Source organism: Cebus imitator, unplaced genomic scaffold, assembly GCF_001604975.1.
Source record: "Cebus imitator isolate Cc_AM_T3 unplaced genomic scaffold, Cebus_imitator-1.0 Scaffold26, whole genome shotgun sequence".
NCBI classification, from domain to species: domain Eukaryota; kingdom Metazoa; phylum Chordata; class Mammalia; order Primates; family Cebidae; genus Cebus; species Cebus imitator.
In genome coordinates, this window is record NW_016107341.1 from 8,925,190 (window position 1) to 8,950,209 (window position 25,020).

A 25,020-nucleotide genomic window follows, 5' to 3' on the forward strand; every position below is an offset into this window, starting at 1 on the left:
AAAAAAAAAAAAAAAAAAAAAAAAAAGAAAGAAAGAAAAAAGAAAAGAAGCATACATTGTTTTTAAAAGACATATAACATTTTACCAATCCTAAACATTTTTATATTTTAATATTTTGACATTTGGAGAGTATCTTATAGTCAATGGAGCATCTTTATTTAGTTAGCAGTGTTACTTCCCCACCCCCCACCCCCCCCGGTGGCATATAAAATAAAGGTGTGTCTTACTATCCATGGCATTGCAGATTTGATAAAATGCATTATATATCAGACATTAGCAAGATATCAGCACAGTGTAAAGGTAAATCAGAGAAGAGGTAAGATGTGACAACACACTAACCTTTAAAGCTTAGTAGATGAGTGGGAAGTTGGTTATAACTTCTTTACCAAGTGGCTACTACCCATATTAACACATATTTCTTTCCTTCCTTGTTTTCTCTTCTCAATAAAATAAAATGGTAGAAATTAAATTTCTGTCATTTATTATAGCTCCCTTAAATTGCTGATTATTGTCTCTAGAATATGAGCTCATGGGGCACAAATCTCCCTAGGAGCTTCTTAGAAATTCACCTCCTGCCTAGACATTCTAATTGAGATGGGCCCCAGTAAGGCCCAAATAGCTGTCTTTTTAACTCTTGGTTAATTTTGATCAACCCAAAGTTTGAGAACCCCTGGTCTGTGTTTGGAATTGGCCTATCACTGCAAAGGACTTGAATTTAGAAACTCTGGTCTCAGTAGTATGCACAGGACCCCATTTGACAGAAATCAGTGTGATTTCAAAAGGCAAATATACTGACAAAGGAAGGAATTCTGACATTGCATTGTTTCCTTTGGGGCTGGGACTGAAAGAACATGTATTGGTGATGTCCCTGATACCTATTTCTGTTGGGGTTTTTTTAGCTGTGCCCCATAAAATCGGACGCATCATTGATGGGAGTCCTGCAGATCGCTGTGCAAAACTAAAAGTGGGAGACCGGATCCTAGCAGTGAATGGCCAGTCTATCATCAACATGCCTCACGCTGACATCGTGAAGCTCATCAAGGATGCAGGTCTTAGTGTCACCCTTCGCATCATTCCTCAGGAGGGTGAGTGCCTGAGGCAGCCTTGCAGAGAGGCAGTCAACACACGGACACACTCACCGGCTGTTGTCAGCCTGCCCGCCAGGGTCGTGGAGTGCACCTGCCTGCCGTCAGTGTGGCTTCAGAGTGTCAGAGGTTGATTATTATTTCCACCTTTGCAAAAACTCACACTCAGTTGTAATCCATATCCTGTTTACTCAGTAACTGTTTCATTCAGAGGTCAAGCTATGTGGCATTCCAGGCCACACAGAGTGAATTCCGAGACACCAGGTTATTCAGTCATTCCGTGTGGGCCCCCGTTTTTATGGTTATATTAAGTCAGAACTCATTCAGCAGAGGTGAAAGAGTTATAAATCTAAAAAAAAAATTTATGTTAACAGTAAATCTCTAGAGGATTCTTCAAAGTCAGATTGGTTTTGAAAAACATGAAGTTTTGTGGTGTAAGAAGAGCTCATTTAGAAAATGTTGCATCTGATAAGAATTTAAAATTCTCACTGAGCCTTTGAATTTGTCTATACAAGGACTCCCTCCTGAGGCTCAAAACAGTAGTGAACAGTACAATTCATAACCATGCCCTTAGGGGCCATGGAGCTGTGAACATCACTGCACCATAAATTCACCATTTCCAGAGACAGTGGGTCTGTGACTTCTTTCTGGCTGCTGACTCATCAATGTTACTGAAGAATTCCATTTCTGGAGCTCACTGATGAATGTCCCACACAGGGGCTGATGAGCTCACTCAACTTGCTACCCTTTGTTTTATTCAGCCCCCAATTACATTTTAGGATTATCTGACATGCGGGTACCAAATGGCTAAACAGCCACTTGACTTTAAATATAAAACAGTAGTTCTCAACGGGGGTGATTTTCTCCCCCCAGGAAACATTTGGCAAAGTCTGGAGGCATTTTTGACTGTCCTGATTGGGGTGGGCACGCTGTTGGCATCCAGTGGGTAGAGGCCAAGAATGCTGCCAACCATCCTAAAATGCACAGGACAGCTGCCCAAAGGAAAGAATCACCCAGCCCAAAATGCCTACAGTGCTGAGGCAGGGAAACCCTGATATAAATGGAGAAGACATTAAAAGATTTGGACTATGGGGAAAAAAAGGGGAAGAAGAGTTTGTAGAAGAATGCTAATAGATTACCTCCCTTTTCTTACCCAATCATAAAAAGAGACAGAGAAAAGAAAATGACCATGCTTTTTTAAAGCTACTATCTGCAGACACCAATATGTATAAACTATTCAATGGAAATTAACTGCAAACAAGGCTGCTCATTGAAAATCTAAATGCTTCCCAGTTTTCCGAGTCTGGAATGTGTCTGTTGGGCCCTTATGCCAATATATAGAGTCAATTTCAGTTGAAAATCTGATGTTATTAGGAAAGAAATCTGGAAGCAGTTATTTAAGAACAGTTTTGTGAATCTTCCTGTGTCCATTTTTTCTTCTTTTTTCTTTCTGGAGAAATGCGGAGTCCAGTGGGCTATGAGGCAATAAGACTGACAAGGGATGAGGAAAAGATTGTAAAAAGCATTTTCCTTTTTATGGTTCATTACTTATCCACACGTTGAAAGACTCTTCAGACTGTTTATTACAAGTAAAATGTGGTGGCAGAACCATTTGCGAAAATAGAGTATGTGTGTTAGAGCTTAGTCCTTTGAATTATTTTTTCCATAGTTTTACGGGGTTTTTTGGTAATCTTTTCTTCTGGCAGAATGACAAGATACTGTTTATAACCTTGTTGCGCGGTGATCATTAATGAAAGAATATAGATATCAGAAGTGGTATTAGAACTTGATAAGTTTCACCTGCTATCTAAACACCTAACAGAAACAGAAATAACCAAAGCCTAAGCCATCTGCAAAGGCAACATCACCACCTCTGATCACCTCTTTCCCCTTATCAATGCTAACCTGACTTCATCTGGCGCTTTGGTTCTCCATCGCAGAGCTCAACAGCCCCACCTCGGCACCCAGCTCAGAGAAGCAGAGTCCCATGGCGCAGCAGAGTCCCCTGGCACAGCAGAGTCCCCTGGCACAGCCAAGCCCAGCCACTCCCAACAGCCCCGTCGCCCAGCCAGCACCACCTCAACCACTTCAGCTGCAAGGCCATGAAAATAGGTAAAGTTGCCTCTCACATTTGTGATTCTGAGAGGCGAGGGGGTGGGGAGGGGAGGGAGCATTTGGGGACAGTACAAGATAGGCAGAGAGATTTTTCATAAAGTAGAAATCGCTGTGCGCACCTGTGTGTGATTTTGAGGTTGTATGTGTGTTATAGATATGGTTTTATTAGTAGATAGCTGAGTGTCTGTCCTTCACAAAGAGAGACGCTTTCCTGAGGAAATGGTGAGCAGTTGCAGATAAGTAGGGCTTAGCAGTTGAAGAGTGTGTTAAAGGGAGGTCCAGAGTGAAAAACATACTTGAAGGCCCTCTGGCAGGAGCGAGCATGCAGCATGAAAGATAGAGAGATGGCCAATATAGGGGTGACAGAGGCAGAAGTGCACGATGTCAGATGCAGCCAGTGAGGGTAGCCAGGGCCATCCCTAAAGGGCCTGGTAAACATGCTTGTTCAATGTTTTGATCTTTAAGTGCAGTGGGCTTTGAAGGGTCTTAAGCTGAGGACTGATATCACTGGATTTGCTTTATAAGAAGGCCTCTCAGTCTGCCCTGCAGAGAGCAGACAGGAGGCTGGCAGGGTAAATGCAGGTTAAGCAGTTAGGAGTTGGCTGCAGATGTCCACTGAACCATGAAGGTCATGACTAAGAGAATGCTGAAGGATTTGTAGGCATTAATAAGTATTAGCAGCCAAGTGTGGTGGTTCACGCCTATAATCCGAGCACTTTGAGAAGCCAAGGTTTGAGGATTGCTTGAGCCCAGGAGTTCAAGACCAGCCTAAGCAACGTGGTAAAATCCCATCTCTACAAAAAATACAAAAATTAGCCAGTCATAGTGGTACTCGCCTGTAGTTACAGCTACTTGGGAGGCTGAGGCAGGAGAATCACTTGAGCCCAGGAAGCAGAGGTTGCAGTAAGCTGAGAACGTTCCCATTGCACTCCAGCCTGGGTGACAGAGTGAGACTCTGTCTCAAAAATAAAATAAATTAGCATTTTTACTGAGTATAATAACTTTACATCCTCCTACTCACAATCTAATGAGGTTCGTCTATTCCACACATAGCATTAGAGATAGGCATCATAGACTAAAGAATACGACATTTTGAACTTCCAGAAAAACAATCTTACAAGAACAACACTGTCTTCTCATTGGGACCTGTAAATAACAAGGATCCTGGGTTGCGTTGCGCCATTAAAGAAAAAGATGAAGACATGTTCCCATGATGCTTTCTCCGTTTTCGTGGGAGAAAAACAGAACAATTCACAGAAACACGTCTGCATACAAACCCCTCGCTGGCCTTTTTCATGATTCTAATGTTTTCTGAACATCTGCTTCCCATCCCTCACCTCCCATGATGGTGAAGATGAAGTGAGACTCTGTTTTTGATTCCCAGAACTCTCTGGGTTCATCATTCACATTGTTGCAAAGCAAACTCTGTTCCCTGTGCCACAGGTGGCATTTCTACAAAGCCTCATTCTACTGATTTCCCATTTGCTTTCACAGAAAAATAAATGTCTGGTTGTCCTCAGCTGCTTATGTTTTTAATATGTGCAAGAAAGAGAAAAGCCCCATAAAGCAAATGATGCAGAAGTGAGAATTTGACAATCCATAAGAAGGGTAGGTCCTAGGTGTCTCAGTAATGAGCCTCAGATGTGTTTGCTCTTGCCGTGTATCAATTCAACAGATTGCACTGGCTTTCCCCAGAATTCATTCTAGACTCAAGAGGAAGGACTTGAACGCCCCAGCAGTCCCCAAGCCAGCTTCAGGCTATTCTTGCTGTGGTCAATTAATCTTGCAGCCACATCGCATTCTCCTTTCCAGAGTTGGATTTCCCTGGACATGGCTCTTGCTTCCACGCTTGGGTGGGTGAGCTCATCCCTGGCATGCTATATCCCTGAGGGGAGAACCACAGCTGGATACAGCCACTGTCATAACCCATCTGCCACCAGCTCACAACTGGGATACCTTGTTCCCTATGACAGAAGCAGTGGTCTCTGGACATCCTTACTGCAGAATGAAATATTCCTAAAGATGAACCTAATCCAAATGTTTATAAGTCACCAACATATTTGCCCAGAGTTTAAGGTATTTTGGTGCTTCTACTACTACATTGCTTCTAAAGTATTTTGCTTCGATTACTATATTAACAGCTTAGGAAGTGCTCATTCCAACTCTAGGGCCCTTTATTGGCCCTCGGGTTTACTGGTTGAACTCTGGGATTCCTGGTGGTGGCTCATTTATATATGAATGAAGAGGTTCAGTAATCTTACAGGTACCAGAAACATTTTTCCTAATTAAATTTAAAGATGTCCATGGTATCAGAGGGAAAACTCTTTGCCATTTTTTTTAGATCAGGCTGGAGATCTCTCTAAAACAGTTTATAAGCCAAGTGCATAGTATGAATTTCCTGTTTCTCCATTTGTCCAAGGAGTGCCCACCTACATGTCAAATTGAGCCAGTTCTCATATTAGAGCGGGACAAAATAAAATGGCAGTCTGCTTGCAAATGTCTATGTTGTGAGTTAGAATGAGTGATATTTTTTCCTGCATATTTACTCTTGGATTGACTTCCTATGACATCCCATACACCTCTCCCCATTTCTCAGTCTTTTAACATTTTTTGGGTGTATGCTCAGGAAGCACGAAACAATTTTAATATGAAGATAAGCAAAAACACTATTCAAGGAGAAGCATTTGTTGAAAACAGTGGAAGAGCCGTTATGGAATATATTTCAAAACTAAGTATAAATAGCAGAGTTCACCTTCTCTAGCAAGGGCAATTGATATTTGCAGTTTAATTGGCAAGGTCAGTGAAAGACCATTGGAAACTGACTTATTTCACAGACTTTGAACTCTAGATGCCCAGGACTGGAAGTGATTCTTGAAGGGCCACATGACGTGCATTCTTACCATGGGCAGCATTTCTTTGTTCTGGAACTTTTTCATACCACAAAAACCTGCTAGAATGTACCATTTTCAGTCTGGTTTTTATCATTTCTAAAGTCTCTTCAACAATGGAATTAATAGCTATGATGGGTTATATTGATGATCTTCTTTCAGAAGTAAAAGAACTTAAGAGAGTCAGTTTTTAAAAATAATCCTGAGTTTTCTTTAAAGTGTTTCACACATTCAATGCAACATAATTTTTGTCCTAGCTGGTATGTTATTCACTTAAAAGTTAGAAACATTCATAAAAAAATTAGTATGTTTTCCTTATTAAAGAATTCTTCAATGTGTAGTTCAACTTAAAATCCTAATGCAAAACACTGCGTAGAATATAGTTTGAATGCCTGACAGCCTGGATGAGAGTGTTGAAAGTTTCAACTGCTCCTATTTTTAGTCATTTGTGTTACTTTGGGGGAGATTCTTACATTTCACCCTCTTTTTCCATATCTCGAGACACATCTGGTTAAAAATTGAGCACACAATGGATATTGCATGTCAATACCAGACAGATCATGGAAATAAAGTGACTATGTGATAACTTAAAACACTGTGACATCCAAACCACCAAGCAAGCTATTTCCAGAAAGGAATCAACACACAGTGGAAAATGTCACCCAGTTCAATTCCTTTTGTTTAATGCATGCATTTGCATAGTTAAGCATCTTATTCAAAGCATATTTTAAATAATTCTATTCTCAGCATGCATACTCTCAGTAGGCAAGTGGACAACTGAGGTATAAAGCAAAGCCAAAATTATGCAGCTCACAAAAGGAATGCCTCTCTTCTGCAGGGTTAAGTAATAAATGGGACCTACTCAGAGTTGATTAACTACATTACTAACCCCCTTCTAAGAGCCCCAAATAAACACATCTGTTGCCATGCACTTTCAGTGTGCCCTCACCAAATATTAGATTACACTACTGGCAATTGTTCAGGCAAGTGATTTTAAAAAATACTTAATACTAATCAGCATCAGTGAGACCATAAGCCAGTAAAAAAAAAAAAAAAAAAAAAAAGATACATCTAGAGTTAAAGGTAAGAATTCTACTGGTTTGCACCAGTTTTCCTGACACATTTGAGCTTTTTCTTGCTGCTAAATATTATCTCAATTCCTCATACCCTCCAATTAATTTTAGATAAAATTGTTACCATGTAGAATGTACTTTTTCAGTCTACCTACATCCCTGGGTAGCTCATTATAGACTGTTGCCATGGCAATAGGCAGTGAACAACAGAATTAAGTGGCCTCCATACCATGGTGATAATTTTTCAGTTCACCTTATTAATGATCCCACAGTGGTAGGGATTGGCTATTTCTTTTGAAACTAGTAACCTCCTCAGCTTAAAGCAGTTTGGATCACAAAACAATGCTAAACTCCCAGCTCTGGTCTCTGTGTTTATTTCATTAGTAACTAATATCTAGAAGCAAAAAAAAAGAGATACATGTTGGACACAAACATTTTTGCTTTCTCTTACATCTTATGACCACCGTAGTATCTGATGTGAATCCTTATAGCTATGGTGTAGTATTTAAGCCTCTGTGTAATATGTTTCCAATTTTACCAATGATCCAATGACTTGTCACTTATTTGTAGTGATTATATTTTACCATCACTCCTTTAACCTCTGTAAAATATTCAAAAAGACCCAACTCAGCAGGTTAAAATAGCCTTAATTGTGTATTTGTAATGTATTTACAGATCACTTCAATCATGTTTTTATAAAGTAATGAATGATCTACCAAGGGGTGTGTGTGAGAGAAAAAGTGAGAGTGAGAGAGGAAGGTTGGTATACTAGTGTGAAGACAGGCTGATCTGGGGGGATGTATGGTTCAGTACTTCAATCCCTAGATATGCTGTGGCTGTACAGTTTTTAAATAGCCAAAGTCAAAGAGGAACATCCATGAGTCCTTTTCCACAAGGTTCTGGTTGAGCCATCATTTTTACCTTGACTTCTTAAGGAGCCAAATGAAAAGTATACAATGTGGCATTCGTCACAGATTTTTAAATAATATTTATTTAATCTTTTCATAATCCTGAACATGCAAGAGGACCACCGAGAGGAGTGGCTTGTGTGAGCTGTCATGGCTGGACCACCTCTGGAGGCCATGTGATCATTCTAGTCTCCTTAGAATGCACCTGAGTTACAAGCAAATCCCATTTCCATTGATTTAGTTACAGGTCAGAAGTGAAAGCAAGGCAAGATGTGAAACCAGACATCCGACAGCCTCCATTCACAGACTACAGGCAGCCCCCGCTGGACTACAGGCAACCCCCAGGAGGCGATTACCAGCAGCCCCCGCCCTTGGACTACAGGCAGCCTCCCCTGCTGGACTACAGGCAGCACTCCCCTGACACCAGGCAGTACCCTTTGTCGGACTACAGGCAGCCCCAGGTACCTCCTCCCCAAGAGCAGGGTGGGCCCTGACCAAGGCTTCCAGAGAACTGCAAGGAATGAAATTGAGACAGAGGAAAGTGTACCTGTCTGGGATAGACAGTTGCAGTTCTATTCCTAACTCTGATAACATCGGGGTAACACCTGCATCCTCAAAAACATACTGGATAAATAAATCTATTTCAGAATAAACCAGGACAATAAATAAATATGGATAAATAAATAAATAGTGGATGAGTAGTAATGGAATGAACTAATCCCTGCTAATACTAGCTAACTCCCTGTATATTTCCTTGTCAAAGTATCTAAAATGCTCTAAGCTGGGACCTCTGAGAGTGCTCCTAAGGAAACTTTATAGATGCTAGCACTGGAGCTATTTTAGGTCCATAGTTTTTTACTTGGCCCCCTACCTGCCTTTCTGTGATAAAGGGCCAAGCCCCTGCACATAAGGGTAAGACTAGGCCTGGCTTCACAATCCAGAGTGTAGCCTGTGCAACAGCCAACAACTTCCTGTCTACACAACCAGTGGCATGTTTGTTATGATTATTCATTGATGCACTTCGTGTCAACTTCCTTTACTTCTCTGAGATTCAGTTTCCTAAAGGGAGGGTCTTCCTTACAGTCCACAGTGAGGATTCGACATTTATGAAAAGAGTCTAGACCAGAGTTTGGTATCTAGAAAATATTTTCTACTTCATAACTACACATCAAAATATAAATTAAGTACAATCTCAATTCTATCAGATTATATTGTGTTTTATTACGAATTGAAGATCGCCTTTAACCTCAAAGATTTTAAGAATAGTGAAGATCAGAGATTCTTGGACATATTGTATTTCAGGTAAAAGAGAAATTGATTTTGTACATTCCAATTTGATATTCAATAGTCTGTGCAACTGAGAGATCTATCAGATGCCACTAAATTTCACTTTTCTAATCAGCAAACTCTGTAATTTACATACACACACGCACATACACACACACCTGATATTTATTTATCATGCTCAACAGCAGTGAATGAGAAAAATCAAAGGAGAGATGATATCGTTCAAGCCTATTGGTAATCATTCCACATTTGCCAAGTAAACCAATGAATACCAAAGTAAGCAAACTACACAGTAATTCTTTGATGACCAAGTAAACTATGCTGTGGTCTGCTCAAACCTTTGGAATTTTGTCTTGCATTTGGATAGTTCATAAAGTCAAATTACTACTTCTCCCATCATCATGTCATTTGGAATACATTGACTAAGAGAGAGAAGGAGAGCACAGAGACTAGCCACAGAAGCTTCACTGATACTAAACAATTGTCTATTCCATTTTCTCCCCCACCCCAAAGGATTTTGATTATTTCACTGTGGACATGGAGAAAGGAGCCAAAGGATTTGGATTCAGCATTCGTGGAGGAAGGGAATACAAAATGGATTTGTATGTGCTGAGATTGGCAGAAGATGGACCAGCAATAAGGAATGGGAGAATGAGGGTAAGAACAGTCTCTTTTTATAGAATTGCTTAATTCTGAAAGAAAACCCCACTGTGGCATTGGAAGAGTGCTGAAGCATGCTGTCAGACAGAGTTGCTGTAGGTTTGCCTTCCTTCTAGTTCATGACCCAGTTTCTTAAAGGTTTGGCCAAATGCTATTTTATAATATCTCTCATTCTCATGTTTCTGCTTATGACCTTCTAATTGATTAAACCTCAATAAAGCACTATTTTTCTAAAGAGCAAATGAAAGAAAATGGAGAAAGTATCGAAATCTAAAAAATAGCTTGAAAAGGAAACATTATTGCTCCATAATTCTTTCCATGGTTTGATGATTCTGTTTTCATTAAGGTTGAGTCTTTTGAAATTTATTTTTAGTTTTGTGCTTTTTCCCCCATATTGATTAATCTTATGCTTTTGCAGGACTTTTTGGAAATGTTTCCTTTGTGTTGACTCATCTTTTGGTTTGATACTGGGCAGACAGAAGCATTATGAGAAAAAGGGATTTGGCTTCTTGGATACAGGTTGTTCTTAAAAATGACAGCAGGAGGCTGGCATGGTGGCTTATGCCTGTAATCCCAGCACTTTGGGAGGCCAAGGCAGATGGATCACAAGGTCAGGAGCTCAAGATCAGCCTGACCAACATGGTGAGACCCAGCCTCTACTAAAAAAATACAAAAATTAGCCAGGAGTGGTGATGGGCGCCTGTAGTCCCAGCTAGTCGGGTGGCTGAGGCAGGAGAATCGCTTGAACCTGGGAGGTAGAGGTTGCAGTGAGTGGAGAGGTTGCAGTGAGCCGAGATGGCACCACTGCACTCCAGCCTGGGCGACAGAGTGAGACTCCATCTCAAAAAAAAAAAAAAAAAATGACAGCAGCTAGAAATTTTCCAATTAGAGTATAAGTTGAGAGTGGATTTTTTCATTTAATAATTACTTTGAGGCATCTGATTGATGAGTAACTAATTCTTCATTTAAGCGTATAAAACAAAGCTTGTTAACAAAATAAAACATTAGACAGTCTCCTTTCTCTCTCTCTCTCTCTCTCTCTCTCTCTCTCTCTCTCTCTATCCGTGTGTGTGTGTGTGTGTAAAATCTAGGATTTATTCTTGCCCTCCCTCCTAGCTCTTTAAGTTAATACAGAAAAGCGGTGGCTTTGGGATTCTGGAGCCTCGGATTCTTGTGCAGAGCCTCACCAACCAATTTTCCCTGTTGGCTGAATCTGTTATTTCTACCACCAAGTCTACATATCTATGATACTCATTTCCAAGTCAGGGGAGTAGCCACAGTACAAAAACAGAAAGCATGCACATCATGTCTTGGTTTCTTCTTCTCACCACACTCCTTTGACAGCTGGGAACTATCCGAGTTGGAATTTAAACCCGGGCAGGGCTGACACCAAAGACTGGCAGCCCCTGCCCTGATCTAGCACCAGCTTCCTCTTACCTGTCTCACCCTGGTTTGAAGATGGGCCTCCACATGGTTTCCTGGCTCTATAGCTTCCCTATCAACCAGAAGGGCACTTTCTTAACCTACTGTAAAGCCAGCTCACAAGTGGTTGAGTAAAAAAATATTAATCGTCGCAGCGCAGGTGAAACACAGCAGAAAGACCATGAGCGAAATGGCCAGAGCCCTGTGAGAGATAGAGGCCCACAGTGGACTGCAGGGCTGGTCTCCGTAGGTTACAAACAGTGGCCATGTATTTTAACAAGGGGTCTACATGACTCACTGCTGGATGGATACAGTACTCCCAAGGCCAAGAAGCCTAAATAGAGAAATACTCTTACAGGAAAAGATTCCTCTTTCTTACAGAATTTAAGCCAGAGCAATTGTTCTCAGCATAGTTCCTGACATCAGCATCACCTGGAAACTTGGTGGAAATGCAGATTCTCGAGCCCCACCCCAGACCTGCTGAATCAGAAACACTAGGATCACCCACCAGGCTATGTTTTAGGAAAACCTCCAGTCGAATCTCTGAGGTTTTACCTTCCGAGGTTTTTTATAGATACTTGTGTCAACTGCAGTCCAAAAATATTACATGAAAATTTTCAGAAATAAACAATTTATAAATTTTAAATTGTACCGCATTCTGAGTAGTGTGCTGAAATGTCATTCCCAGAAGGTGACGCAGTCCTTTATCCACACTGTAGATGCAACCTGCCCATTGGTCACTCAATAGCCCTCTCAATTATCAGATGTATTAAAAGTTGAACAGACAAAACACAACACAATTTGTGAATGCAGAAAATAAAGGGAATAGTAAATAGAGATGTGTATCATTGTCACGTCTGATTGCTTTTCTTCAGTCACTCAAGAAGACTAATGTTGGCTGGGCACAGTGGCTCACGCCTGTAATCCCAGCACTTTGGGAGGCTGAGGCGTGCGGATCACGAGGTCAAGAGATCAGGACCATTCTGGCCAACATGGTGAAACTCCGTCTCTACTAAAAAATACAAAAATTAGCTGGGCGTGGTGGCACGCACCTGTAGTCCCAGCTACTCGGGAGGCTGAGGCAGGAGAATTGCTTGAACCCGGGAGGCGGAGGTTGCAGTGAGCCAAGATCACACCACTGCACTCCAGCCTGGTGCCTGGCGACAAAGCAAGACTCAGTCTCAAAAAAAAAAAAAGAAGGCTAACGTCATACTAGAAACACAATGGACAGTCAGGTTTTAAGGAAAAGTATAATAAATTATTGGAAAATATTACTGAATCTCTTCGTAAAAAGAAGACTTATGTTCGTAAAATAGTCTAATAAAATTGGGAGGGATGAATTTTTCATAGCTAGTGAATAAATCTCTGATACAAAGTTCCTGGGAATATAACCTAATTAAGCACTGAAACTAAATAGAACACACAGGCAAAAAATAGTGAATATAAAAAATAATATTGGAGAAGCTCAGTAAAACAGGGAAGGTAAGAAATCAGGAGACATTTGGAGGGAAAGAATAGAAATTCCAAGTGCTTAAATAAAAATCTGAGAGTCAAAAGAGGATCTGAAAGGAGATCAGGTTTGCTCTTAAAATGGTAAAATATTTTCCTGTTTCCATAAAAGTATAATATAGTTCGCATTTCCATAAAATGTATTTTTATGATGAAAAAGAACATCATTTCATAACTTCATCACCTGCAGCTGGGCACCATTTGTATATGCCTAGTTAGCATCACATAAACTTATTTATAAAATGGTTTATCTACTTTCTGAAACTCACATGATGCAAAAGTCTGCTTGCAATGGGCTTTGGAATGACCTAAAACATTTTATTCAACTAATCAATGCACAAAAAAGATACCACTTGCCCATCTTTTTTTAATGGAAAGCAACATTCTCTGAAATTAGCTTATTTTAAATTTGTCACCTTTCCTTCCATGGGCCAGACATAACTATTCAATACAAAAGCATTCTGGTTTACATATTGTTCTTATTAAACATAAAACCATTTACAAAGAATATTTCTAACATATGTAATAGGTATAAATAATAACAATGATTCAAGGACCCATGAACCCATAGCCCAGCTTAAAAAACAGAATATTACCAAGCTCCCATGATTTCATTCTCCTCCCACTCTCCAGCCCTCAAAGAGAACCATCTTCCTAAATAAAGCACTTGACATTTCTTCTATTGTTACCACAGATGTGTATATCTCTCAACTATATCATTTGGTTTTGCACACTTTGTGAACTTTATGTAACTGAATCGTACATGTTCTCCTCTGTGGTTTCCTTTAACTTCATGAGATTCATCCAAGGTTGGTGTATGAAGCTATAGTTCATTTACTTTTCACTGCTATAAGGTATTTCATTATACAAATATGGTACAACCTATAGTAGTTATCTATTTTTCTGTTTTATGGACATTTGAGATTTTCTCTGTCAATTTACACTTTTTGGTTGTTTCCAAGATTTCTGTACATCTTTCCTACTGTATCTATGCAAAACTTTCTCTAGACTAGACTATATGCTTTGGAGGGCACAAGTTTAACTTACTTAAGTAACACAAAAGTGTTGTCCAAGGTGGTTATACAGTTACATTAGCATGTAAAAAAGTTTTTCTTACTACGCACACTCACAAGATTTGTAATTCAGACTTTTAAGCTCTCATTCTGGTAGGTAGAAAATGACATATTTTAGGTTTAGATTTGCATTTCTTGATTATGAATGATATTCATCATTTTTTATGTTTTATTAGACTTTCATGTTCTCTCTTAAATAAAAAATGCCTATATATGTCTTTTCTCCATTTTCTATTGAATATTTCTTCATATTTATTATAGAAGTGTTTATATGATTATTTATATTATTATTAATGTGATACAGATATCTTATGCCAGTTTATACTTGTAGTTTCACTTTCTTTATAATGCTCTTTGATAATGAGAAAGTCTTAATTTTAGTGTAATTGACTTAACCTTTTTATATATATACAGTTTCTACTTTCTGTGTTTTGTTTGAGAAATCATTCCCCAAGACATGGTCTTAAACATCTTCTTTTATATCTTCTTCTAAAAGTTTTATAGCTTTACTTTCTATATCCAAGTCTTTAAACACCTACAATTGATTTCTCTGTATGATATAAGGTAGAACTCCAATCTCAATTTTTCCATATGGATAACCACGTCACAGCATCATTTAATGAGTATTTCTTTGCTCTTCCCCCCAACCAATCTGCAATGGCAGCTCTATAATAAGTTAAATTTCTATAAAGCAATGGTCTGTAAATGGATTCTTTATACTGTTCTACTAGTCTATTTGTCTATCCCTGCATCAATGCCATACTTATCTTTTAATGAGTGTTGAGTGTTTCATGGGGAAACTGTCTCTCCCCTCAGACATACATCTTAATCCTTCAGGGGTGTTTGGATATTCTTGGGCTCTTGCCTTTCCATATAATTTTAGAATTTGCTTGTCAAGTTTCTAAAAAATCCTGTTAGAAATTTTATTGGAATTGCTTGAAATTCATGTATAAATGTGGACAAATTTACATCTTTATAACATTGAGTCTTTCCATGAACATGATATAATCCATTTATGTAGATTGTCCATAAAGTGCTTAAAGTTTTATAGCTTTTTCCATAACATACCTGCAAATATCTTGTTAGGCTGATTCTCAGGCACTTTTTGTATTTTATTTTTACTCTTGAACATAGTATTTTTAAAATCTTTACACAAACGCATGTGTTCAGTGAATATATGCTTTTATTATTTTGAATGCTGTCTTTTTTTTTTTTTTTTAAATTTTTTTTTTTTTTTTTTTTTAAGAGCAGTTTTAGAGTCACAGCAAAATTGAGAGGAAGGTACAGAGATATTCCATACAGTCCCTGCCCCATACATGCATAGCCTCCTCTCTCATTATCAACACTCCCCACCAGACTGGTATATTTGTTACAATGGACAATCAGTATTGACACATCATTATCATCCAGAGCCCATAGTTTACAGTATGACTCAGTCTTGGTGTTGTACATTCTATAGATTTGGACAAATGTATAATGGCACGTATCCACCATTATAATATCATAAAGAATATTTTCACTGCCCTAAAAATTCTTCGTGTTCCACTATTCATTTCTCCCTCCCCACTAACCCCTGGCAACCATTGATCTTTTTGCTGTCTGCAGAGTTTTACCTTTTCCACAATGATTCATTTAGTTGGAATCATACAGTATGTAACCTTTTCAGATAGACTTCTTTCACTTAGTAGTATGCATTTAACTTTCCTCATTTAACTTTCCTCCATGTCTTTTCATGGCTTAACAATTCATTTCTTTTTAGCGCTGAATAATATTCCATTGTCTGGATGCACTACAGTGTATTTATCCACTTACCTACTGATTTGGGCAATTAGGAATAAAGCTGCCATTAATATTTGTGTGCAGATTTTTGTGTGGACTTAAGTTTCCAACTTCTTTGAGTAAAAACCAAGGAATGCAATTGCTGGATCATATGATACAAGTATGTTGAGTGTTGTAAGAAACAACCAGCTGTCTTCCAAAGTGGCTTTATCATTTTACATTCCCACCAGCAGGACGAATGAGAGTTTCTGCTGCTCCACATCCTCATCAGCATTTGGTGCCATCATTGTTATGGATTTCGGCCATTCTGATAGGCATGCAATGGTATCTCATTGTTGTTTTAATTTGCATCTCCCTGATGGCATATGATGTAGAGCATCTTTTCCCATGCTAATTTGCCATCTGTATATCTTATTTGGTGAAGTATCTGTTAAGGTCTTTGGCCCACTCTTTATCAGGTTATTTTTCTTTTTATTGTTGAGTTTTAAGAGTTCTTTGCATATTTTGGATAACAGTCCTTTATCAGATATATCTTTTATAAATATTTTCTCCCAGTCTGTGGCTTGTCCTTTTAATCTCTTGACAGTGTTTTTGCAGAGCAGAAATGCTTCATTTTAATTAAATTCAGCTTCATAATTATTTCTTTCATGGATTATGCTTTTTGTGTCATATCTAAAAAATCACTGCCAAATCCAAGGTCTTATAGATTTTATCCTATGTTCTCTTATAGGAGTTTCTTACTTTTGCATTTTACATTTGGATCTGTGATCCATTTTGAGTTCATTTTTGTGAAAGATATTTTGGTCTGTGTCTTGACTCATTTTTTTGCCTGTGGATGTCCAGTTGTTCCAGCACCATTTGTTGAAAAAACTATTTTTTCTTCATTGCATTGCCATTGCTCCTTTGTCAAAGATGAGCTGACTATATTTATGTAAGTCTGTCTATTCTGTTCCATTGATCTATTTGTCTATTCTTTTACCAATACCACACTGTCCTGATTACTGCAGCTTTATAGTAAGTCTTGAAGGTAAGTAGTGTCAGTCTTCCAAATTTATCCTTCTCCTGTATATAGTTATTTTTAATGGAATTTTAAAATTAACTGTTAACCAGTGAAAAGAAAGGCAATCAAATTTTGTATATTGATCAATTATATCTGGCAAAATTTACTGGACTCTCCTATTACTTCAAATAATTTATGTGTAGGTAGCTCTGGATTTTCTGCATAATAATCACATTTTCTATAATTAGAGTTTTGGAGTTTTCTTTTCCTTTTCAGTCCTTTTTTTTCTTTTTTTAAAATTTCATTGGCTTGGCTTACTGTATGATGCTAAACAGAAGTGGTCAAAGCAGGCACTTTTATTTGCAATCTTAAAGATAATGTTTTCTAAAATTTCATTAAACGTGATGTTTAATGGGTTTTTATAATCTTTGTCAGATTAAAGATGTTTCCTTCTATTACTAGGTTGCTAGGAGAGTTTATTATGAGTAGATGATGAATTTTCTCTACTTTTTCTGCATCCATAGAAAATATCATACGATCTTTTTCTTTAATATGATAATTAATATAATTAATCATATTAAAGGATTTTTATGGTTAAATTACTTTTGTGTTTCTGGGATAGGCCCTATGTATTTCTGATGTATCATTTTTATGCATTGATCAATTCTGTTTTCTGTTATTTCCTTTAAGATTTTTGTATCAGTGTTATTAAGATTGGCCCGTAATTTTCTTGTAGTATCCTGGAATTATTTTGATAATAATGTTACCCTGAGGGAATATATTCTCTTACCAGGTCCACAAGGGGGCGTAGTTTTAAGGGCAAGAATTTCCCAGCGCCATGCCCCCCTCCCATCTCTCTCTATCCCGGAGATTTAACAGTTTATATTTGAATTTCACAGGCGGGGGAAGAAACTAAAAGTAAATCACTCCAGCGGAAGTTCTAAGGAATTCCTTTCATTGGATCAGGGTCCTGGAGAAGGTGGGGGTTCCTCTTAGGATAAAAGTCTGTGCCCACACACCTGGCTGGATTTTCCCCTCTGGAATCCTCTTCCACACTCTTCATGGAAGTCTTTCTCTTCTTCTCCTTTCCTTCTCTCTTCTCGACCTAAATAAAATCACCTTTCTGCAACATTTCTTGGATCTGATATTTACTTTTATGAGCCTACAGCGTACCTGCAGTGGTCGCTTATTCTTTAAGAGATCAGAGACCAAGAACCCACAGCATTCTCTCAAGGAAGCTGTGCCTCACCAACACCCCAAGAAAACCTGGTTACATAACCTTATGAGAAATAGAATAATCCTTTTTGTTGCTGGTGTTTACAGTTGTTGTCTGGGAAAGTTTATGTATGTTTTGAATTATCCTTGAATGTTTGGTAGAAGACACCTGTAAACTCATCAGGTCTAGTATGTTTTCTTCATGTGAAAGTCTCAGTCCACTAATTATGTTTCTATAATAATTGTTATCTTCAGATTTTCTATTTCTTTTTAAGTCTATTCTGATAAACTGCTTTTCTTCTTAATAATTTACCTATTTCATTTAGTTTTCAAACTTTTTATATTTTTTTATTTTTATTTTAGTTTATTTTATTTTCGAGACAGGATCTCGCTTTTTCACCCAGGCTGGAGTGCAGTGGTACAAACATGGCTCACTGCAGCCTCAACCTCCTAGGCTCAAGTAATCTTCCCATCGCAGCCTCCCAAGTAGCAAGGACCACAGGTATGCACCACCACACCTGGCTGATTTTTTTTTTCATGCAGAGATGGTCTCACCATGTTGCCCAGGCTGGTCTCAAACTTCTGGGCTCAAGCAATACTACTGTCTCAGCCTCCCGAAGTGCTAGGATTACAGGTGGGAGCCATCACACCTGGCCTATCTCCTATTTTTAATGTTTGGAGTATTTGTATTTATGTCTCTTTCATTTGACTACTGTTCTTGTATTCTGTTTTCTTTACTAATCATGCCAAAGATTGTTCAATTTTCTTTTATTCTTTTCAAAGAGCCAGCTTATATATTTGTCTTCTTGCTTATTCATTTTTGTTTTTATACTTAATATTTCATTCCATTCATTCTTTCTGGGTTTACTCTGTTTTTTTTTTTTTTNGTTGGATGCTTAGATTAGTAGTTCTTAGGCTTTCTTCATTTCTATTAGTACAAATTTGAGGTTGTAGATTGAATATGTAGTATGTTCATTAAGATCTAAATATATTCTAATTTCCACTGTGATTTTATCTTTGACTCCTGGATTGTTTAGAAGGTGTTTTTGTTTTTTATTTCTGAATGTGCAGGTATGTTCTAGTTAGTTTGCTATTCTTAATTTGTCTTCAGAGAATATACTCCATATGATTTCAGTATTTCAAGTTTGTTGCAACTTGCTACAAACTTAGCCTAACATGTTGCATTTGTTATACATGATCCATGTGTGCTTGGAAAGAATGTGCATTCTGTAATTGTTGAGTACAGTGCTGTATAGATGTGTTCACTGGATAAAGTTTGGTTATTGAACTATTCAACTATTTTATAATCTTACTCATTTTTTTCTATTTGATCTATTAAATACTAGGGTAGGTTCTTTAAAATCTTTGCTAATGGTTTTGTAAATTTTTCTTTGAAAAACTATCAATTTGTTTTCAATAATAGAGATGGCGCCTCACAACGTTAGCCGGGCTGGTCTTAAACTCCTGAACTCAAGCAATCATCCTGCCTTGGCCTCCCAAAGTACTGGGATTACAGGTGTCAGCCACTACACCCAGCCTGAAGAGCTACCAACTTTTACTTTGTATGTTTTGAGGACATGTTGTTTGGTACTCAGGTATTTCTTTTATTTTCCAGGTGAATCAAATCCTTCCTATTGCGTAGTTACGTACTGTATCTCTGTCAATGCTTTTTGCTTTAAAGTCGGTTTTGTCTGATATTATTGTAAGTATGCTAGTTTTCTTTGGTATGTCTATTTTATCCTTTTGCTTTTAACCATTCTATGTCTTTATACTGTAAGTGTTTCTCTATTAACCTGGATTTTTTTAATATTTTAACAATTTATTTCACCACGATCAATCAGTTTACACCATTTTTATTTACTTATACTTTTAATTCTACCATTTTTGATCTTTTCCTATTAGTTTTACTTTTTCTATCTTACCCTTTTTATTTTTTCACCTCTCTTTTGAATAGTTCTTTGGAGTTCCAGTTCATGCAAAACTCTTCTATTAGACTTTCCATTTGTAGTCCCTAAGCTGATTTTCTGTCGTTACTGCCCAGTCATCAAAATGGAAACTCAAGGTGTCCAGGAATCAGTAGTTATTTTCTGGGTAAAACCTGCCTTTGGTACTTGTTTGCCTTCCAGGAGTCTTATTCTCACTTTGCTTTGGGCATGAGAGGATTCTTTACTTTCTTCCCTGTTCAGCAATCGTAAGGTTAGGGAATCTGATCCACCATATTGCTAGAAACAGAATTTAGTAACATTTACCTTTAACAACTAAGTTATGGTAGCTGCAGCCACTTCCAGTCTTAGAGCTGGCAGTTGCTCCCCTCACAGTGTGTCCAGAGCTATCCATGGGAAGCAGCCCAGAGCGTGCCCCCCATGTGCCCACTGCATTCATTCTGTAGCAAACATCCTTCTCTTCCTCTCCAACTCCCTGCTTGTGTGTGTCCCCTGCCCACAAAGTCACTAATGAGTCCTTGCCACTGCCACATAGTCCTGCCTGAAAAGTCACTCTACAGTCAAGGGGCTGGCACTGTGATCCCAAGGAACCCCTCATGCACTCCTGGGTCCTGGGCACTGAGAAGCATGGTCCCCTCACCCCTGCAGAAGCCCATTTTATCTTCTACAGGACCCAAGTGGCTTGCCTGGGCCATAAATGTGCAGGCCTGCCTGGTTGGAGGCTTTGTCTGGACTGAGGAGGAGCCTCTGCATATCTGGCTCATATCCTGCCATTGGGATTGAATGGCATGGCATACAGTCTTGAAATAATATGCCTTTGAGCTCAGAGACACAAAGCATTGAGGCTGATTCCCTTAACAAAGACTGTCATGTGGACACAGAATTTCCCAGTGGGAAGAAGTTGGGTAAAACAATGATATATACCCACTGGTGAGTTTATCTCAGTTTGAGGCCTCCAGTCTTTGGTGCACAATTTACATTTACTTCATTTATTTCAATCACCTAAGATACTTTCACTGATCAGCTCTCTTAAGCTCACTGCATTTCCTCCTTGCCCTGAAGACTTGCTTAGAGGAAAATTTTTACCTCTCATAGTGACTTTCTTGTCCACTTGACTTCCTCCCTTGTAAGGAAATAACCAGATAGTAAAAAGAGCAGGAGCCTGACAGACATATTCAAATACTGGCTTAACAACTTACTAGCTGTCTAGCTCTGACCTGAACAAGTCACCCTGTCAGGGGCTCATAGTTGCTCTGTAGCCTTGATCAAATACCAGGTCCTCTCTAGGCAGCTTCAGGGGCCCACACTATGGGGTTTGGGAGGGGACAGGAGTCCTCCTGACCAGCAGGATCAGTTGAGTCAACTCTAGCAATTAGTGGAATGACAGCCTGTCCTCATATCCTGCAAGTCACTTAACAGAGAGTCAATTTTATGGTTCTAATCAATGGGAATAATATTTTCCAGGAAGGGCAATGTACCTACTTCAATATTTCTGAAATTTCTCCTATTCTTCCACTCTCTTCTTTTCCCCAAGGCCTGTACTTTTATTAAAATACAGGCATGCATCACTTGATGACAGGGATACATTCTGAGAAATGCATCATTAAGTGAGTTTGTCATGTAAACATCAAAGAAGCACACTTACAAAAACCTAGATAGTATAGGCTTCCTACATACCAGGTTACAGCTCCTACACACCAGCCTATAGCTCCTAGGCTGCAAACCTGTACAGCACGTTACCGTACTGAATACGACAGGCAATTTTAACACAGTAGTATTTGTGTATCTTATCTAAACATAGAAAGGGTACAGTAAAAATACCGTATAATATTATGGGTATTATCATACGTCCATCATATATACAGTCCTTTGTTGGCCAAATCATCATTATGTGGTGCACGACTGTACTCACTACTCTCAGCACAGAGGTACCGAGAGCATCTTTTAAGTGTGTATGTCAAGAGGTGACAAAAGCTTTCAAATACAAATCGACTTGTACTTGCCTCCCCTCAGTCTGCTAGATAAGGTGGTTCCTTTTCCAAACACTCATCTGATCTACTGCTTACTGTTTAAAACGCTTCAGTGGCAACCCATCGTCTTTCAGGGTAAAGATCAGACCCCCATCACAAGGCTGCAGGCCCTGCATGTTCTATCCCCAGACCCCTCCCAGCTCATCTCACACAGCTCCCGCTCCCTTGCTCTGTTATCCCACCAACCAGTCTCTCTCACCATGCCTCTTCCTGCCCATGGGGCTTTGGCACATGTTGCTCCCTCTTCCTCCAAGGCTTTTCTCCCATCCCTTCCTCTGGCTAACTACTCCTCATCCTTCCCATCCCAGCTCAAACATCACATCCTCAGAGAAGACTTCCCTGTGCTTTCCAGTAAGGTCTCATCCACCTGTCACTGGCTCTCCCAGCAACAGGCACGTCTCCTTTGTAGCATTTGTCACAGTGATAATTTTACATATTTCTGTCTGATCACTTTATGAAGTCTGCCTCTCCAGAGCATAAGCTCTGCAAGAGCCAGAACCATGTTGCCCTGGGCTCCCCACTATACCTCAGGGCCCAGTGCTGTGCACGTGAGGCACTCCATAAATATTTACTGCTGAACACGTGCGTGAATAGAAGCCAAAGTTGAAGGTGTATTTTCCAACTCTGCACATTCACTAGCTGTGCTTATCAAGTCCATGGCCACAAAGACACCTGATGAACCAGGACATGGGATCTCATAGGTAACTGACCATATGAATATATGTGGCAAGTCAGTCCAACTTGTAGTCAGCTTTTTTTTATAAAATGCCTCACTGTAAACACACCACCACTGTTTGGATGCATCTAATTAACATTTTGCAGTATCAGTGAGGTTGTATATGCAAAACCCTATTGTGCCTAGCATTAAGAAATGCCTTTAATCTTAAACTACGTGACATTTCAAGACTTGTTTTCCTTATATGTAAACTATCTCTCACCAAACATGGATGACAAGGAAAGAATGTAAATAAAGTAAAATAAGGTCAAACAGTAAATAACGAAGAACTTCAAAAGTACAAGGTGTGCAAAACATGACAGAATAAAAGTGACAAAACAGGTGTGCCGGAGCCTGTTAGAAAAGGTACACAGGAGAGCAGTGCAATCTGAATGATGCGAAAGACAGAGCTTAGCAGAATATACCAACCCCACAGAGATAAGCCCCGCCAGGTCACTGCGGACAAATGAGCTGAGGAAACTGATGAAATCAAAAACATGAGAGAAGAGAGATAACAGGTACATAAGAGGGAAATAAAGCAGCCTGTCTGGAGAAATAAAGCAATTGTATGGGCTCAGGTAGATCATTTCGAGGACCCTGCATTGCAAAGGTTGTCCACCCAATGTTTTATCATGTCTGGGTGCTAAAACTCAGCCAACCCAGAAAGCTCATCTCTGCATACAGTGTGCCTCTTTACATGCCATCCAAGATCATTTCATCCAGATGCCCAGTTGTCTCTCAGCCATCACTCTTAATCTTCCTTCAGACTGTCTGCAAATGTGAGTTCCTTTCCCTGTACTGTATGGCCCTGCTCCATGCCTTTTATGAAGGAAAAGAAAAACCTCTCACAGAGATCAAATCCATTACCTTTTTCTTTTCAGAGTCTGACCTATGAGCATTGTGTTAAATGAGTTACACCAGCTACTTGCAGCAAAGAGGGAGAGCGTGCTGTTGATTAGAGAAGAGAGCCATGGGGAGCTCCATTGTCAATTATTCAGGGCCTCATTACCTCACATGGGAGGACTCTATTTCTCTGCTGTTTCTTCTTCTAGTGGATGCCCAACTTTGAACCATTTCAAAAGCATCTTCCCATGAGGGCTAGTTAAAGGTTTGGTAAGAAATCAAAGGGTTGGGATTGCATCTTGGCATGGAAAGACATAGAAAGGAACTGAATATATTAGAAATGAGGAAAGTCTTTGATTTTAATTATTCATGGTGGGGAGCGGTACCTATGCAAAAGAATGAGAAAGTTTACAACCCACTGCTGTGATCTAAAACACACTTTACTTGCCTCTTCATTTTCACTTATAAACTTTACCATAATTTTTCTCTCTTTACCTGAGAATAAATTAAAATTTCTTCCCTCTTCATTTTTACAAAGCAGTGTTTATGCAAATTTGCTCTCTGCTTGAGATTCTTTGTCATTCCATCTCTCCCCCTAAAGCTTCTGGAGGATGAGCTTACCTACTTCTTTCCATTTTCCTTAGAAAATGGGTGTGAAATGCACCTTGATCATGATTTACACAGGATTTGGTTTGCATGGTAGAGCCACTCAGAAGCTATGGAGAGCTGAGTACTCTCCTTAAATGTGAATCTCAGACCATTCATCTTTCTTCTTTGGGGTGTCCGGAAGTGTTCTCCTGATTGGCAGTCACTATCCCCAGACCCTGTCCCCTCCTTTCCCTGTGGCTGCTTCCTAGCACTGTCAGTGTTGAACTCAGAGATGGCATTGCTCCTGCCTATAGAACGTTGCTGCTTCCTTCTCCAAGTTGAAAAGATCTGACTCCTGCATGGTTCAACTTGACAAGATACTTCTTTTTTAATAAATACAAGTAGAGATCGTACAAACAGAAAATGAGTATTTCTCCACATGGGGAACACCCCTGCTGGATCCCATATAAAGCAGCACGGTTCCCAAGGCAGGCTTATGTCTCATTATTTGGTCAAGCATGGTGGGTGGAAGAGGTAGGAACTGACATCCTCCTAAATGCCTAGCCTGAATTTCCAGCTGCCTGTTGGATGTCCAGGGCATTCATTTTTTATTTCAGACCAGCCGTGAGTTGTTGCAATGCCATCTTAGTGTCTCATGTCTTTGTGTAATTATCTGCCTGAAGGATGAATATACCCCTGGTCTTTAGGATGGTGTCAGATGAATTAGTCTCTTGTGGAAGAAAAGGACTCTACAACCTAGTAGCATGACTGTGCTTGTATATGAGACCTCAGGAGCAGAATGAAAGCCCAGAAAGGGAAGTTATGGGCAGATGTAAGTAAGCAAAAAGACAGATTAATGAATATTGGAAAGAGGTTGTTTTCTTTTT

The 25,020-nt window shown here is 39.2% G+C and overlaps 1 protein-coding gene across 17 annotated transcripts in view; it reads left to right on the forward strand.

Annotated features, from left to right (window-relative positions):
* The window catches only part of MAGI2 (membrane associated guanylate kinase, WW and PDZ domain containing 2), a 1,433,352-nt gene that overhangs the window by 1,313,297 nt on the left and 95,035 nt on the right, over nucleotides 1–25,020 (forward strand). For 16 of the 17 annotated variants that reach the window (XM_037736552.1, XM_037736554.1, XM_037736556.1 and 13 more), the window contains 4 exons: nucleotides 900–1,085; nucleotides 3,026–3,197; nucleotides 8,311–8,530; nucleotides 9,870–10,013. In XM_037736552.1, the coding sequence (XP_037592480.1) occupies nucleotides 900–1,085; nucleotides 3,026–3,197; nucleotides 8,311–8,530; nucleotides 9,870–10,013 (722 nt within the window). The remainder of the gene's footprint in view (nucleotides 1–899; nucleotides 1,086–3,025; nucleotides 3,198–8,310; nucleotides 8,531–9,869; nucleotides 10,014–25,020) is intronic. The other variant, XM_037736560.1, reaches the window with a different exon arrangement.